Source organism: Pinus tabuliformis, chromosome X (assembly GCF_031772625.1).
Source record: "Pinus tabuliformis cultivar Carrire ecotype Pingquan chromosome X, CPIR1, whole genome shotgun sequence".
Lineage (NCBI taxonomy): Eukaryota > Viridiplantae > Streptophyta > Pinopsida > Pinales > Pinaceae > Pinus > Pinus tabuliformis.
The window spans coordinates 1,423,240,636-1,423,259,591 of record NC_142308.1 but is presented as its reverse complement, the minus strand read 5'-3'; the positions used below and the strand labels follow the sequence as shown (position 1 = coordinate 1,423,259,591).

Genomic DNA, 18,956 nt, shown 5'->3' with positions numbered 1-18,956 from the left:
TCATTAAATAAATTTCTATGTGAGTATATATCTATATATATATATATATATATATATATATATATATGAGAAAAGTGGAAATTAATCAATACACCTATGTTAAATATTTAAGTTTTTGGATTGTTATAGTGCGTGGGGGAAGAGAGACTCCCTAGAAAACTATATTGGAATAAAAAATAACTATGTCACATTGAATTGTACGGGGAAAAGAGAAATGCAAAGAAAAGACAAAATTTATTATTTCAATAAGTAAAAGAGGGGCAACCATAAATTTGTTATTTTTATGAACCTATTGAGTATTAGAGATTACATGCACTCATGTTAATGGGTCATTATATCCTGGAAATTGGAGTAGGGTCAAATACTAAAAACCTTGACATAAGAGTAAATACTATAAAGTATAGTTGTTTGATGGATTTAATGATATGGTAATTGTATCATTCTACTCATATTATATTCTGAGTTGCATGTTTTCTATGCAAGGACAAAGCTTAATAAAATACAAACTCATTGAGTAATTTAGTAATATGTTCGTCATCTTATTCTACCAACATCAAGATAAAATTATGAGTTGTATGTTCTAAGTAAGCACATAACTTAGGGAAATAAAGTTATGCTTAAAATATCCTAAGAAAGGATGATATATGAAAGATAGGTGACTGTATATAGTAGGAGACTAGGTATCTTAAAATTGTCTTTCAATATTGTTGTGTTGATCGGTGCACATGCAGGTAATGATGTAATTCACTTTGGATATGGTATGTCAATGGATGAATCATTTTAATAAGAAAATGCTCCAACTACACATTAATTGAGGGAACAAAACCTTACCAAGTTATTATGCATAGTTGATCCAGGTGGATGTTGGCGGCCACCCACCTACCCCATTTGGACCCCCACAACTGTCTCTTTCAGCTTTTTCAGTTTCCTAAATTGTAGCATAGTTTACTATTTTTAGCAGTTTTTCGGGTCCTGAACTTCCGGAGCCGTTTTGAGGCCCTAAACGACGTTTTTTTGGAAATCTGGGGCAACATGGGTCCATGGACCCATGTTGTCTCCAAAAGTGGTAGTACTCGGATAGATCTTTCTAACGAGCTATCGTACGCGTCAAACAGAGATTGTATGCCAAAGTTACGACCCCGGGAAAGTGATGTACCAATTTACCCAAACGGGGCCCACAATTTGGCGTTTCATCTTCTAGGGTTAGGTTTTGGGATGTGAAGGGTTTTCCATTGTTTCTCAACAATAAATAGGCCTTCGAGCCTCATTGTAACACAGTTCAGAACAGTTTAGAGGCATGTAGCCACCACATCTCTTCTCAGAGATAAGCTACCATCGCCCTTGCTGGTTTATTTCCATTTCTGGCTGTAAGCATATTTCAGTATTTTCCATTAATGAAATGAAGTATTATTTCCATTGCATCTTTGTGTATATGATTATCTCTGTAATTTGTTGCGTTCTTGTTTAAATCCGGATCAGTGGTATCAGAGCGGTCTGCTTTTTCTCTGTTTTTCTTTGCATGTCCCCAACGAGGTCGGGATATAAGGAGTTAGGGCTTGAACTGGTCGAACCTTTGCAATACGAGCCTCGCAAATCCCAACGGCCTCCCATGGCGGATGAGAAGAAAGACGAGGGGGTAGGAGATCCTATCAAAATCTTGCTCGAGGAAGCGCTCGAGCGGCAAAGGAACGCGATGATGGATAGCTTTGCGCAGATCCTTCAACGGCTACCCAGAGGCGACGCATCGGCTTCCAACAGCGACTCCGGAAATGCCACACCCTTCAAGGTACAAGTTAATTTTGAAATCCCCATCTTCGAGGGTCAAATAGACGCAAATGTCGTAGATAAATGGTTAAATCTGCTAGATGGGTATTTTTATGTTCACGATTTTTCAAGTCGGGAAAAGATTGTTTTCGCTCTTCTCAAAGCAGCCCCCCACGTCAAGGACTGGTGGGAAACCTACTGCGAGCAGAAGGATGAAAGTACAGGCTCACTATTTTCAGCCGCACCCACTTGGAATGACTTCCGGGATGCCATCAAGGAGCAGTACTACCCTGTCGGAAGCTATGAGGACAAATACATCAAATGGACCACACTGCGGTAGGGACGAGACCAAGATGTGTTGGAGTTCACAAACATTTTTCATACCCTTCGCACACAGTTGGGTATCAAAGATTCTGAGCTGCATCTGGTACTCAAATACCGCGGCTGCCTACACAAATACATCTAGGAAGAGATAGGGTTCTTAAAAATCTCCTCACTCGGCACAGCATACCGACACACTGTCAAAATCGAGCAAAAGTTCAAACAGAAGAAGCAAGACTTTGGATCTGCAAATCCGAAGCCCAAAGTACAAAGCCAAGGCAGGGTGACCCAAGACAACCCGTCGAAGCCGCAAGAAAAGAACAATACAACGAAGCCGAAGAAGGACACAGGAAAGTGGTGTGAGTTCCACAAGAGTCCCACTCATAACACAAGCAAGTGTCGGACCAAGCAGTCGTTGGTGGCCGAGTTGAAGGCTTCCAAATCAGATGCATGTTCTGACCCTGAGCCAGAATCTGACAAGGGTAATGGCAAAGGGAAGCAGATCATTGATGCAGATCCCAGCACCACTGTTGCCACTGCCAAGATCCAAAAGAATGAACCTACAGATCCAGAAGAGGGGGAGCATCTTTTCCACTCACAGATGTGGGTGAAGGGTTCGCCGCTGCAATTCATTGTCGACAGTGGCAGCCAAAAGAACCTCATTTCAGCAGAGGTCGTGAAGCGGTTGGGCCTACTGACTACACCACACCCACAGGCGTACAGTATCGAGTGGCTTCATGAAGGACGAGATCTCAAAGTTCGCGAGCAATGTCGCCTTCCCTACAGTATCAAACCCTTCACAGACGAGCTATTGTGTTATGTTACACCTCTAGATGTTTGTGATGTATTATTAGGCCAGCCATACTTGTGGAGGCGACATGCTGTGTATGAGTCCAGGCCTCGTTCTGTTATTATTTCTTTGAATAATTCATTATACAGGATACCATAGGTAGCCCCACCTACCGCCACATCTTTGATCACTACCAAAAAAGGCAACAAGCTCATATCACAGACCAGGAAATTCATCTGTCTGGTTCACTCCCAAAGTAAGGGGAAGATCGTTGCTACATCCATGACCCCTGCAAAGGGTTCCTCCACACAGCAGCAGCAGCAAAGGGATACGGTCATGACAAAACACAGGAACAACTTCTCCTCACCCACATGGGTACCACACAAGTTTCAAGTGGGCAACAAAGTCTGGTTGCATCGACAGAAAGAATGCCTTACCAGAACCCATCAGAAGCTCAGATCACTTCGACATGGTCCGTACAACAGTACCAAGGCTATGGGGAGCAATGCTTTGGAGCACATCATTCCTCCAATCATTTGCCTGCACCAAATGTTCAATGTGGACCATCGTCGACCATGCTTCCCACCATCACTGGACACATCAGAGATTGCAGGACAAGTTCAGCAGATGGAGGAACTCAACGCAATGGGGACCATTGCTTCCTAAGGGGGGAGGAATGATCCAGGTGGATGTTGGTGGCCACCCACCTACCCCATTTGGACCCCCACAACTGTCTCCTTCAGCTTTTTCAGTTTCCTAAATTGTAGCACAATTTACTATTTTTAGCAGTTTTTCGGGTCCTGAACTTTCGGAGCCGTTTTGAGGCCCTAAACGACGTTTTTTTGGGAATCTGGGGCAACATGGGTCCATGACCCATGTTGCCTCCAAAATTGGTAGTACTCGGATAGATCTTTCTAATGAGCTATTGTACGCGTCAAACAGAGATTATATGCCAAAGTTATGACCCCAGGAAATTGATGTACCAATTTACCCAAACGGGGCCCACAATTTGGCATTTCATCTTCTAGGGTTAGGTTTTGGGATGTGAAGGGTTTTCCATTGTTTCTCAACAATAAATAGGCCTTCGAGCCTCATTGTAACACAGTTCAGAACAGTTCAGAGGCATGTAGCCACCACATATATTCTCAGAGATAAGCTACCATCGCCCTTGCTGGTTTATTTCCATTTCTGGTTGTAAGCATATTTCAGTATTTTCCATTAATGAAATGAAGTATTATTTCCTCTGCATCTTTGTGTATATGGTTATCTCTGTAATTTGTTGCATTCCTGTTTAAATCTGGATCAATAGCTAATTAAACATGCATAGTTTGGAACCTACAGTTTCCTATTGAGTAAAGCGATAGCATAACTGAGATATGCAAGAGGCATAGAGTAGATTCCAATCTATCCTAAACTAGGGATGAGATTGTGAAGAGTGTGTATAAATGTAATACAACATAATCATGCATTAATAATGGTACTATTTTAATAAGAAGATCAAGGGGACTCACCCAAAGTACCTCTAGTATAAATTTAAATGAAACTCCCAGCACTTCTGGCCTAATAGTAGAATGATAGTATTAATATTAAGAGCACACGCTCACTCAAATTATAATATGTAAAAAAAATAAAAAAAATTGCAACTTAAAATGTACAATCTCAAACTCCACAACCTTAATAAAAATAGCCATCTAGATACAGATGGGGTCTGGTGAATATCGAGCACTAAGAAGGACCTTTAAGAAAGGTACTTATAGTAGGATTCTTGCAGATCTTACCACCATATGTTTTGAGGAAGTTGATAAGGGACTAATAATTAGTAGGTTTCTACCTAGCTGAGTAATTTATACTTGCAGATTAGACATGATGGTGCTTGATGCATTATAAAAATTCAGAGAAGCCTAATGAATAATAAGAACGGGACTCTAGATTTGAAACATGATTGTCCAATTTAATAAACAAATTGTTGATAAAGACAAGAAGTTTTCGCATAAATACAACTTATGATATTGTGCTAGTAATAGAATAATGTATGCATCCAAAAAGATCTAAGGATAACCAATCATGCAACATAAAACATTAGGATGATTCAACCATAGGGATGGCTATGTGGTACTCGTAATCGCAGTTGGTGTGCAAGGATATGGGGACCTAGTAATCTAATCACTTAATTCACAATCATACCAATGGGAATACATATGTTGTATTGCTATTCCCTACCAAGAAATATTAGGAAGTTTACCTGACAAATTGCATTGATAATGTTGTCTGGGTTGAATAAGACAACATAAGAATTATGGCGGGAATTCATTTTAATAAACTTGATGACTGATCTCTTCGTTCAAGGGTGACTTAATGTTAAAAGGAGGTTTTGTAGGAATTTACAGGGTAAGTTCCTCAGAAAGAATACCAAAAGGACACCGCTCACAACCAGATCTCAAATCAATACACCAGTATTTTTGACGTGGTTAAAACCCTCAGAGTGCAAGGAGGGAAACAGTCCACGGCCTGTCCCAACGTGGGTACAGACAATTTATTAATCAAAGAATGAAAATTTACATAAGCTTCTCTCATGCACGGATTACCCGAACAATGACCCTCCATGCGCTTTAAATAGAACTCATGGACCAATCGGGTGTCAAGCCACGGATCAAGTGTCGGTAATACCGAGGTGAGAGTGAACCGTCGGATCACTACATATCGTGACCGTCGGATTGTAAGTTACAAAATGTACAACGGTAAAGAAACACACTTTACCTAACTCTAACCTAACTCTATGCTAGACCAAGTTGAACTTAACTATATCCTATGTGTCGGAATATCCTAACATCCCCCCTTAAGAACAACTTGGGATAGGATTGAAGGATTTACAAATATGACACAATAGGAGAAGGAAGGAGGCACTAGAGCCTATCCCCCCTTAGTGACAACTTCCTGAACTCCAAGCATATATCGAAGTTTAGTGAACTTCGCCTCTGTGAGAGCCTTTGTGAAGATGTCTGCAACCTGATCATCCGTTGGACAATATTGCACTTCAAGAACATGGTCATGAATGAGCTTTCTGATGAAGTGCATGTGTAGTTCAATGTGTTTGCTGCGCTGATGCTGGACTGGATCTTTGCATAGCTGAATGGCACTTTGATTATCACACCAAAGTGTGGTTGGATGCTGCTGCTCAAAGCCAAATTCTGATAGGATCTGACGAAGCCACAAGGCTTCCTTACTAGCTTCCACGGCACCACGATACTCTGCTTCTGCTGACGAAAGAGAAATGGCAGCCTGTTTCTTACAAGCCCATGTAATAGGTCCTGAACCAAGAGTGAAGACATAACCGGCAGTAGACTTCCGATCATCAAGGTCACCAGCCCAATCAGAATCAGTGAAACCAACTAACAGAGGAGCTGCTTTGGCACTGTAATGAATCCCAAACTGTACTGTACCTCGAACATAACGAAGTATTCTTTTAGCTGCTTTCCAATGACTTTCACGGGGGTTTTGCATAAAACGAGCAACAAGGCCAACAGCAAAGGAAAGATCAGGACGAGTATGGGTTAAATACAAGAGTTTTCCGACAAGTTGACGGTATAAGGTAGCATCAACTTCAGGAGAAGTACAAGAGACTGAAAGTTTGACTCCAGACTGAAAGGGAGAAGGGGCTGGCTTACAGTCTTCCATGTGAAAATGACGAAGAATATCACAAGCATACTTGGACTGGGAAAGGAAAATACCTTCTTGGGATTGCAAGACTTGAAGACCGAGAAAATAGTGTAAGTGTCCTAAGTCTGTCATTTCAAATTTCTTTTTAAGGCTGGACTTCACATGGTTTATAAGGTTGGGATCACTACCAGTAAGAATAAGATCATCAACATAAAGAACAAGGATGATAAGAGAGTTTCCCACTTTTTTGGTGTAGACAGTATTGTCAGAATGACACCTAGAAAAGCCAGATTCTAAAAGAAAGCTATCCATTTTGGCATACCAAGCCCGAGGAGCTTGTTTGAGGCCATAAAGGGATTTCTTAAGTCGACAAACGAGGCTGGAGTCTGTTTGTATGAAGCCAATGGGTTGTTCCATATAGATTTCTTCCTGCAAGTCCCCATGCAAGAAGGCAGATTTAACATCCATTTGATGGACTTCCCATTTTAAAGAGGCAGCAAGGGAAAGAACAAGGCGGATAGAGTTCATTTTGGCAACTGGAGAGAAGGTTTCAGTGTAGTCAATGCCTTCAACCTGTGAAAAGCCCTTAGCAACTAGACGAGCCTTATGTTTATCAACTTTCCCATCTGGTCCATACTTGGTTCTGTAAACCCATTTGCATCTAACAAGTTTGCGTCCCTTTGGTAGAGGAACAAGATCCCATGTATCATTTGTCATCAATGAATGATATTCTTCATTCATAGCTGCTTCCCAATGTGGATGGCCTGAAGCTTCTGCAAAAGTGTCAGGATCATGATTTACTGGAGCTTGAGCCAGTAAAGAAGAGGCTCTTTCAAACTGAGAACGTGTACGTCGCTGATCTGTAGGATCACCGGCAAGATCACATGCTGCATCCCGAGTAGCACGGACCCATCTTGGAAGTTGAGGATCCTGAGAAGGTGGGGGAGGATTATCATCCTCGCTTTCATCATCAGAAGAAGAAATGTTTTCAAAGATAGAAGAGATAGGAAGAGGTGGCACATCCGCCGGACTAGGCTCGCAGGCCGATTTATTTTCATCAAATTTTACATCTCTTCTAATGATAACATTTTTGGACTTAAATGGAATAAGTCTATAACCTTTTACATCTTCAGAATATCCAACAAAAGTACATTTCTCACTCTTAGGTTCTAAAGCTTTATGCTTTTCATCTGGAATATGGGCCCATGCTTCACTTCCAAACACACGAAAGTGACTTACATCTGGTTTAATGGAACTCCAAGCTTCTTCTGGAGTGATATTCTCTAGAACCTTAGTAGGAGTGCGATTGATTATATAATTTGCACAATTAATTGCTTCGGCCCAAAAACTAAGACTCAGTCCTCTAGATTGCAGCATACAATTAGCCATTTCCTTTAAGGTGCGATTTTTCCTTTCAGCTACACCATTTTGTTGTGGAGTGTATGGAACAGTATGTTGCATTTGAATTCCATTTTCGGTGCAAAAGTTGATGAATGCGTTTTTAACATATTCTCCACCATTATCAGTTCTTAGCTTAAGAATTTGATGTCCAGATTGTTTTTCAACAAATGCTTTGAAGGCCAAAAAAGTGCTAAATACTTCGCTCTTGAGTTTTAAGAAGTATACCCAAGTGCGTCTAGAGAAATCATCAATGAAAGTTAAGAAGTACTTGCAGCCAGAGAATGAAGCAACAGGAAGAGGACCACATAAATCACTGTGCACAAGCTGTAAAGGGGCTGAGGCGTGCCAAGAGGCACGTTTGTCAAAACTGTCCCGATGATGTTTTCCGAGTACACATCCGGAACAAACACCATCTTTGCAAGATACCATAGGAAGACCTGTCACCATATTTTCTTTACATAGATGCTGAAGGGAGCGATAGTTTAAGTGACCAAACCGCTCATGCCAAAGTTTGCTCACTTCATCATTATGAGCAACAAACACTGAGGGAAGATGGGATGACCCAAAGTTGTGAAACTTATACAACCTTTTGGAATCATCAGCAAGGCCAGTAGCTAGAATCTGTTTAGGATCTTTTAGATCCTTGATTACAACATCATGAGGTGAAAATTCAACAATTTTACCTTCACCTGAATGAGTTATCTGATAGACAGATAGAAGGTTGCAGGATAAGTTTGGAACACATAATACATCATTGAACTGACCATTGTCTAGATGAACAGTTCCAGTCCCTACAACATTAAGAGATCTATCATCACCAACATATATATTTTTGGTGTTACAATCATTTAAAGAAGAAAACATGGCTTGGTTTTTGGCCATGTGACAAGAGGCTCCAGAATCAATGAGCCACTCATGAGAATGAGAAGAAGAAGAAGATACATTTAATGCATAACCAGACTGAGATGATTGACGATGACATGCAGAAAGTGCCGTTCCGGAAGTTGAAGTTGAAGTAGTCTCCAGATGGATGTTATGTTTCTTCATTGCGGCTTCCAAGGCTTCCATCTTCTTAAAGCATTTAGATTCTAAGTGGCCATCTCGATTACAAAAGTTACAATGTCTGTCAGTCCTCTTCCATTTGTTTTTATTGGTCTTGTCATTTTGCTGAAATGATTTTTCATCTTGAGGCTGAGTTGGTTTAGGACCATTCCTTTGAGGATAAGACTTCTTAGGATTCTTTGAATTTGGTTGCTGCTGGGCGGCTAACGCTTTCGAGGAAGAGTTTCCAAGATTAAGAAGACCAAGGTGTAAGAGTTTTTCTTGTTCTCTTATTAAGGAATCACAAAAGGAGTCAAAGGAAGGGGGTTTGTAGTCTTTGCCTTGACAAATGAAAGCTTCCCTTGTAGAATGGAAAGTGGAAACAAATACAGAGTAGGCTGGTCCCAACTTAGTAAGGATGGAATAAATAAGGTTACCATCTTCTTTCTTAACTTTAACACCTTCCAAGAGATATCTAAGGGTCTTGAATTTGGACAAGAAATCTTCAATGCAAGAAAAATTATTAGGATCCAAAGTAAGCAACTCATTCTCAAGTTGATGGGCTCTAATTTCATTTTTAATCCCAAAAACTTTAGCAAGTTTTTCTAATGCTTCATGAGGAGTTTCAATTTCTGCAATGTGGAATCTAAGATCAGGAGAAACAGACATTCCTATCAAACCACGTGCTTGATCTTGTCTATTTTCCCATTTTTCGGCCTTGTCTTCATCTTTGGGTTTCTTCTCTTGGTCTGTGGCTATTCTGAAGAGACCTTTACTTCTAAGTAAATCTCCCATGTAGGCTACCCATTGGAAGTAGTTAGTGCTGTCAAGAATGACTTGGCATGGACTTTCCATTTTTTGAAAAAAACCTGAAGCTGAAGATGCTGAAAGTAAGTGGTCCAATGGATAGATCTCGAAAAAATAGGCGATTTTAAAAAAAACGGCTCTGAAAAAGGCTTCCGGATGAAGAAGTTATGGCTTTTTGAAAAAAAATTGTTGACGTTGCCGGCAAAGTGCGCGAATGTGCGGGAATGAAAAAATCCGCCCCCACAAAATGGAGACTTGAACCCAAGACCTCTACTCTCTTAAAAAGTCTTTGAACCAATTGATCTATACAAAATATTTGAGAGAGAGAGAGAGAGAGAGAGAGAGAGGGGGGGGGGGGGGGGGCTCGATTTGCGTGCTTGCCTTGGGAAGGCTCTTTTCCCCTACAAAACACAAAACACAAAACCCAACACGAATATGCAAAGAAAAACGAACCTTACGGCTCAAAGTTAGCTTTAGCCAAAAAACTAGAATTTTAAAAAAAAATCTCAAAGTTAGCTTTTAACCGAAAAACTAAATATTTTTCTCAATGTTTCTGATTTTCCAAGATCACACTAAGGTGCAGGGAAAAGAGCATACGCATGAGAAAAATCCTTTCTTTCTGTTTCTGATTTGCCCAGATCGCACAGAGTCGCAGGGCAAAGAGCATACGCAGAAATGAAAGGTATAGATCCGGGAAAAAAAAGGCTAAATAAACCGAAACCGAAATAAGCAGAGAGAAAATGACAGTAAACTGCAAAAAAAACACTGTATACCTCCCGATCTGAAAAATGACGCAGCTAGGGCTACCGGAAACCTTTTCGCGTGAAACGAAATGGGTTCCTCACTGAAACAGATGCTCCGAACGCAACAGAGCAGTCCTCTCGGCCCGAAAGCAGTCAGAAACAGCAGATCTAGGAAACGACAGCCGCATGCAGTTCTACCGGCTTCAGATTTGGATCACCAACGGACGCGGCCCTCAAATAGCTCCGATACCATGTAGGAATTTACAGGGTAAGTTCCTCAGAAAGAATACCAAAAGGACACCGCTCACAACCAGATCTCAAATCAATACACCAGTATTTTTGACGTGGTTAAAACCCTCAGAGTGCAAGGAGGGAAACAGTCCACGGCCTGTCCCAACGTGGGTACAGACAATTTATTAATCAAAGAATGAAAATTTACATAAGCTTCTCTCATGCACGGATTACCCGAACAATGACCCTCCATGCGCTTTAAATAGAACTCATGGACCAATCGGGTGTCAAGCCACGGATCAAGTGTCGGTAATACCGAGGTGAGAGTGAACCGTCGGATCACTACATATCGTGACCGTCGGATTGTAAGTTACAAAATGTACAACGGTAAAGAAACACACTTTACCTAACTCTAACCTAACTCTATGCTAGACCAAGTTGAACTTAACTATATCCTATGTGTCGGAATATCCTAACAGGTTTTAACATGTAAATACCCTACGATCACACTCTCGTACACATAGTGCTTGAAAAATTAAAGGGTGTGGAATTGAAAATCATTCTAACTTTCATTATAACTCTTGAAGAAGAAAGGAGTTTATAGCTACAATTATTCATGGCGAACAAGATGTTGCAAGAGGTCTAAAAAGAGCATATGGCATGACTAGTTAAGTATGGAGTACTTTTAAGAACTAAATGATCATTTTCTTGGTTAAAGATAAAGTTAAGTATCATAGTCAATAATCTACTTTATGATTAAGTGAAAGTAATATTCTATTATTGTTAAAACTTGGCCCAAATGACAGATTTAATCGCAAAACTCAAAGTTTTGGGTATGATGAAGTTGTAGTATGCATGATTACTTTTATGATACTATTTTTCCAACATTGCATTGCAACCACATGACACAAGAAAATTAATTGCTAAATAAAATCACTTGAATACTTTGCCAAAAAAAAAAAAATTCATTGGTTGCAAAAGTGGAAAAAGTCAATGAAATTCATTATTCTCCTATTAATTTAATGAGCACGGTTTGTTCCACTTACCTAAAGGTAATATAAATAAATGAAGGAATTTTTGGCATAATAATAACATGGTTAGAAACTTGTGGATAAAGTATATGTTTTGTAGTTAATGCTATGGACATCGGTATGGTGTACAAATTGTACATATGGTATTGTGTACAAGTGGTACATATAGTACCGGTATGGATACATGGATTGTATGATAATATAGGCCATGTATAACTAGCTATGTGTAATACACATTATGTGCATGTATGGATGAATAAACTAGGTGATTGTCTGGTATGGCAGCCGACCTCGAGTGCATACATAAGAAGAAAGCTAAGAAGTGATTCAAGGATAAGTATCAGTGTTGTATTTCAATTTTGTATGCATATGATTATGAGTCTGATCTATGTGGATTACAGGTGATCTATGATTGAAAGGTACATATGATTTCGATGGTTATGTTGAGCTAACCTGATATGATATTAGTCAAATGTGCTAGTTTGACTTGTTGTATGCAGGAAAACTACAAGGAGAAAGTGTTCGACAAGAACACAAAGGCTTGGAAGAATGCAGGGGAAGAACATGCATTTCTTCAACCACAATAAATGGAGGGAAATATAAGTCATAATCATTCAATTAGTAGTATTATATATCAAATTATGATAATAATTGTCGTAATTATAGTTGAATTTTTGCATCTCAAATCTCTCACAAAATTGTTTGAATCAAATGTTACAGGTAACGATGGAAGGATATGTGCTCCTTGTAACCAATATATATTGGAGGATTTGAATCATATAGAAAGGCCATTGGATGCTGCGAAGTCAGAGACAACTACCTATGAACGAGAAAATAATGTTGGAAGATGCAGTAATACACCGATGATGTTGTAAATTTAAGGGAGAGAGTACGTAACACCCCTCCTTTATATGTAAAAATTTTATAATCTACTAAGAAAATCTAGGTTTGATGTGTAAAAAAAAAATAAATACTTCCTTATTAAATAAATAAAATAAATTAATCACTTGGAAAAGTGAGACACCAAGAGGGGATATTCTTGAAAATTCCCATTAGTCAATGGGAAGGGACAATTCTTTAATGTTAAAGCTTCTAGATTCAATTTTGGATAAGTTGGATGGATTGGAGAGAAATATCTATTGAGAGAAACATAAAAACTGTAGGAGAGAAAGGAAATCTTTGATGAGGAAAAGTCTCACGGGAGAGAAAGGTGATATTTTCTGAGAAAAGCCTATGCAAATGGATAAAAAGGATCCATAAAATTGGGATGACGCTAATGGAAACCATATCATGAAAGAGGGTATTAAATACCCATTGTAGAGATCAACATGGGGCAATTGATCCATGTCAAGAACCTCGACTCGGGCGTGAACTGGAAGAATCAGTTCTAGGTTGGGTGGTGGTCCTCAGTTTTCCAAGTGACACTCTTTCAGATTGTCTGGTTTGCATGGGATGTTATGTATGTTCGTTCCTTACCCTCTATGTTGTAAATTCATCTAGCGTATGAGAGCCATTGCTTGAATTTTCTTGGCTATGAGATGATTGATTGAATTTCATGTGACCATTATGAATGAGTAGATTACTTGTGTTAATGGCAGTTAGAAGATGAGTATCTATGGATGCATGTGACAATTATGGCACATAACTGTAATCCAAGTTAAATTCAGTGAAGGAACATAATATGTGGGCTTTATGCAATGACTATTATCACATGTTTAACTTATGTGCTATCTCGATTGTTAAGATGGTGAATAAGTATGCATGAGATAAGACATATATATAATTATGTCCAAACACTTGAAATTGTATAGCCTAAGGTTCAGGTTATCTATGCTATGCAATATGAATTATGGAGTGAATTTCATCTACAGAGGCTCATACTGCATAAGATATAAGGTAATATTCTTTCAACTACGCCCTAAGATGGTGACAATAATATATGGAAATGCTAGCTACAATATATTTATGTTAATGATTCCATTAATGCTTCTATGAAGTCATCAAAGTACTAATCATATGGAATGTCATGATTGAATATCTCCTCCGAGTTGTAATGTATACGCATAGAAATGTTGAAGGGTTCATTCATGCTATAATAAATAAGTCTATTAAGGGAAACTAAGGGTCCACATCGTGGATCAAGTAAAGCATAGTACATAGTTAGTGGCACGATGCTCAGGGTGTGTGTTACAGTTTGAGACAATATGATCTTGAAGTCCATCTAGTATGATCCTTCTCGCCTTTCCAACACATTTCTTCCACTATCCCAAATCTTGAGCATCTATTGTTGGAGGCTTAGGAACATCATTATCTATGAATTCCTTCAGCTCGTTGTCTTCCAACACTGCCTCCATCCTATCCTTCCAAGCAATATAGTTCAAACTACCCTCAAGGGCATATTTGAGTCTCAATTCGTAGAAAAACATCGTCTTGGCTCTGAAGAACGATCTTGCAAATTCAATTTCACCTGTAAAGACAAACTCATATTCTCCTCTTCTATTGTGAATTCTGATCTGATACCATGTAGAAATTCCTTGTAGATTCAAACTACTTATATAATATGCTAAGACAAAAGACTTGAATCTACTCTACTCATCAACAAAAATAATTAATCAATTGATAAATCATGAAGCATACAAGAGAAAGAATTCAATCAACATATTACATAATGATTTCCTAAGCAAAGCCATAGCTAAAAATCATTGCTATTTATATATTGCATTAGTTAGAAAATATGAGAAGATTACAATGCTTTGTTGAAGCCCGAACAACCTTTGCACTATCTCTATCTGTCTCACAGCTTCCTAAAAAATCCTTGGCACGTTCGAATGTGGTTCTTAAATGTAATGTGGGCATTGGAAATGATAAGCACTTTGTTATTGAGTTGATTTCCTTATGGTGTGCGTTGAGGTTGAATGTTTTTAAACTAATTTGTGATTCGAAAAGAATAGTGGACTAGTTCAACGGAAAGGCAGATCTTAGAATCCTTTACTTGGAATCATGGGAAAGGAAGATTTAGTAGCTACAAAAACAATTTGATTATCTTCAATTCCTTCACTATTATAGGGAGCACAATATTCTAACATGATTTCTCTCAAAAGATGTTTTTCTTTTGGATGTTGGCATTTGTAACTATTCAAAATTCACCAATGGTGTTTATAATCAGTCTTTTGTAACTATGTATGAATGATAGATGTTAATATAAAATGTCAGTTAAGAAATCAAGTGAATCGCTATGCAACCAAGAGATTGTATTTTTTGATTTATATTCTAAAATATTAAAAGTATAATTTTCTTTTGAAAAAGTAATATATGGTATTAACTATGCTCAAGTTTATTTATAAGTGAAAAATAATGCAGTGAAACACAATCACACAATATGAAACACAATAAAATACTATTTCATTAAGAATTATAGAATATAAAGTTGATGCTATAATTTTTGTATAGGAATACATATTGGAAAATTGAGGCTAAAATGCATGAAATGCCATAAAGTATGAGAGTTATAAGTTGGAAGGTTAGAGTTAGGAGTGTTAAAATATATAGAAATGTTCTTTTGTGATAGTGATTACATTGTTTTAAATGTGTGTTAATTTATTAATTATAATTATTGAATAAGTTTTTTAAGGTGTTAATTTCTTATAAAGTGAAAAGAGATCTGATCTCTCTAGACACTTATATATTATGAATTAAGACAAATCTAAACTAATTGTAAATTCTAACATTTAATAAATTTAAAGCGAATTGATATGTTATGTGATTATTTAATTTTAAACAGAGAGTCAATTTTATCAACCTAACAATTAATTTAGTTTGGATGATTAATTTTGCTTTGTTCTAAACATTAATTTTGTTTGTTCCATATTACATGGAATCAGGTAAAATTTTAGGATATAAATTTATCTTAAAGTTTAGAAATCTTGGCGAATATTACTAGTCCCTAATATGCAAATTGTAAAAGGATTGGCCATACTTTTCTAAAAATATTCATATTTCTAATGATTTTGTATAGTCTCTATAAAATTTTGGCAATTTCTAAAATAAAATATTCTTATACTATAAAATTTAGGCAAACCATATTCTAAAAAATTGAAAATTAATTTTTTTTGAAAAACATGAAAAATTAACCCACTTGGACATATTAGCCTCTAAAATTTCTTAACATAATATCTAATACTTTTAATATCGTTAAAATTAAACCATCAAACAAACAGTTTTGAATAAATAGTAGCTTAGTAAAATTTCGTGCCCAAAAATTTGTGGGCAAACAATCATTTTGGAAACCACCAAGATTGAGCTGCCTCATTTACACTGTACTGAAAGTTCTAACAATGTTTCTAAAAGAATTTCTCATTACAAGACAGATACGTGATAGGGTGACTTAGAAAAGTTTGAATGCGCAAAATGTTCAGTTTATGTGTGCGCAGAAGAAATTCGTACACCGTGAACTTTGAAACGTTTGCTTTTTCGGTGTCCACTGTTCAGAATGGGTTATTATGTATATACTCATGGAAAAAAACGAATCAATCCTATCAGGGTTGAGTTTTGGTATTGATTTCACAGTTACAAAGTTGATTATAGTATTATTTATTAGCATATTTATATAATTAATAAATATGATTTATATAAGGTTGAAGACATATATCAATCACATTATTACATAAGTCATCTTTTAAGTCTAGAACATATATTAATCACATAGCATTACTTATTAAATAAAAGTCATGTTTTAACCTTCTGCCTACTACAAAGCTATTTTGGAATGGGAGGGACGAGAAAGGTTAAATTAAGATTCTGAAATCTGAACTTGAAAAAAAACTGCCATGTTTTTATTAATTTAATTTTAAAATAATTCTAAATTTTACTATTAAAATAAATTAAGTTATTATTGACAGATTGGAAGTGTGGAGTTTAGTTTTTATTGTGTAAATTAGAATTGTTTTTATGGGGTTTTTTTGGACATTCCGATGCTAGAATGCAATGGAAAAATTTGAGGTGAAACCTTGATTTGTGTTATTTAAACTGGCAATTGCATATTTGGATTTAGCACCCTGGAAAATCCTTAGGATATTTTAATTGTTCCAATATTAGCCATCAAACTTATAATTTCAATAAATTGATGCCAGAGAAATTTAAAATCATTCAAAAAACACACTGAAAACAAGTCCGTTCAAATTCATAGAAATGTTATTAAATAAAAATCGTGTTTTAACCTTACTTTTTGCCGACTACAAAGATATTTTGGAACCGGAGAGACGAGAAGGGTTAATTCAAGGTTCTCAAATTTGAACTAGACAAAAAAACCTGCCCTGATTTTATTAATTAAATTTTAAAATAATTCTACATTCTACTATTAAATAAATTGAGTTATTATAGACTGATTGGGATGTGTAGAGTTTAGTTTTTATAAATAAATTGAGTTATTACAAAGGGATTAGGATGTGTGGAGTTTAGTTTTTGCAGCTAAAAATTATTGAAGGGTTTGTATATGGGAATTAGTTTTTAAAAGGGTTTAAATTTACTTTTTCCAATCATACTGGTAGTATCCCAGTGGTGAGTAGATGTTTTTCCATTAACTAATAGACGGGATAGGTCTCTGCCTAGGCTAGGCTTAACGTAATTGGAAAAAAATAAAAATAAAGAATTTAGCTATGAAAATTACCGAATTAAACCCGTCGCCACCAAATGGACGGATTCCAATAAAGATTCAATACAATTCCTTAGCAAGTGACCGCAGTATCTTCCTAAAAGTACTAAACAAATAACGATATCGAAATCTTCACACTATACATGGCGTGCAAGGCAATCACCTTGCTCATCAGATGGCCAATTTAATATTGCAACAAATTGTCAAACCGTAATTTCCATGTCTCCGGCTATACGCATTGCAGCCTTTGCAATGAAAGTAGGCCTTTCTTCTCCTGCCATAATCACCATCACTTTCTCTTCTGTATCTTCCCCGCATCCTTCAATATTCTTCTCCCCGCATTCGACAGCAGCAGATGTATTAATGTCATTCCCTCTACTATTGCTCTCTTGGTGCTGATAAGAGCAAGCCAGCATGAGCAAGGCAAGTGCAATCAGAGCCATCACGGCGGCTATTCCGCCTATGAGATATGGAACTGGCGACTTCACCACCTGATGGGTATTATTATTAGGGCTACCACCCACAAAATCCTGTGCTCCTGTCATCCCAATTCTTAGGGTTCTGGATGGAGTGATTTTTCAGATGCAACCCAAACTGATTCTATACATTAAATCACAGGAGCCGATTATAAATAGTATTGAGAGTCCCGCCTTGGATGACTCTGGGTATTCTCAGGGCAATTAAAAGGATATCTAAGTGTGTCCACCAAGATTTTGACAAAACACGTGGTAAAGTAAATATAAAGATCAATTAATAAATAGTGGATGTGACTCGTTTCCAAGATTGTGACAAAACACATGGTAAAGTAAATATAAAGTTGAATTAATAAAATAGTAGATGTGACTCGTTTCAAAATACGATAATCATGCATGAACCTAGGAACGCCGGCAGTTGCACAGATTGCAAACAACATGTGACTAATTTCCGAATATCGTCATCATGCATGAATGATATGTGCCTAACTTCCAAATACCATCGTCATCCCTGACAGCGGATTCATAATTTTTAATTTCAATGACCATACTCTTCTATTTCGACCCAACGTCTTAATTTCATCGGTTGTCCAAAGGCATAGAAGGACTAATAAAATGCACGCTCCGGGATAAATTTATTCAGTGGGTCAATCAAACAATGGAAAGAATGGTAGAGTAGCTACGCAACTAATAGAAAAACTGAAACATTAGTAGAATGGTGGAGATTTCAAGGCACTGTAACATTAGTTGTAGAGTAGCCTTCAGTGTACATGTATTGCACATATTTAAATGATCAACCTTGGGAATTACCTAATCTATTTTGGAAAAATTTCTAAATAATAGGGGCATAATTTCTCGAGTAATTGTACAAGGAAATAGGTGCTCAAGCAAAGGAATAAATTGACTAAGTCTGGGTCAGAGTTTCTTAGTGAGCAGAGAGATAGGTTTTTCACTTGCAGGTTGTGCTCAGTTGAGCAATGAAACTGCAATACATCTATGTTCATCAGATTAATGCAAGAATACATTGGGATATTTACCATATTTATT

At 37.3% G+C, this 18,956-nt stretch overlaps 1 protein-coding gene across 1 annotated transcript; it reads right to left on the bottom strand.

Annotated features, from left to right (window-relative positions):
* Window positions 1–17,377: 17,377 nt before the first annotated feature.
* Window positions 17,378–18,019, bottom strand: LOC149145368 (protein GLUTAMINE DUMPER 1-like). Its single transcript, XM_089453075.1, has one exon. The coding sequence runs from the start codon at window positions 17,979–17,981 to the stop codon at window positions 17,640–17,642; it is 342 nt and encodes a 113-aa protein (XP_089309201.1). The 5' UTR covers window positions 17,982–18,019; the 3' UTR covers window positions 17,378–17,639.
* Window positions 18,020–18,956: the final 937 nt, after the last annotated feature.

Coding starts and splice junctions, on each gene's coding strand:
- LOC149145368 (XM_089453075.1), bottom strand. CDS start 17,981: ATGACAGGAGCACAGGATTTTGTGGGTGGTAGCCCTAATAATAATACC.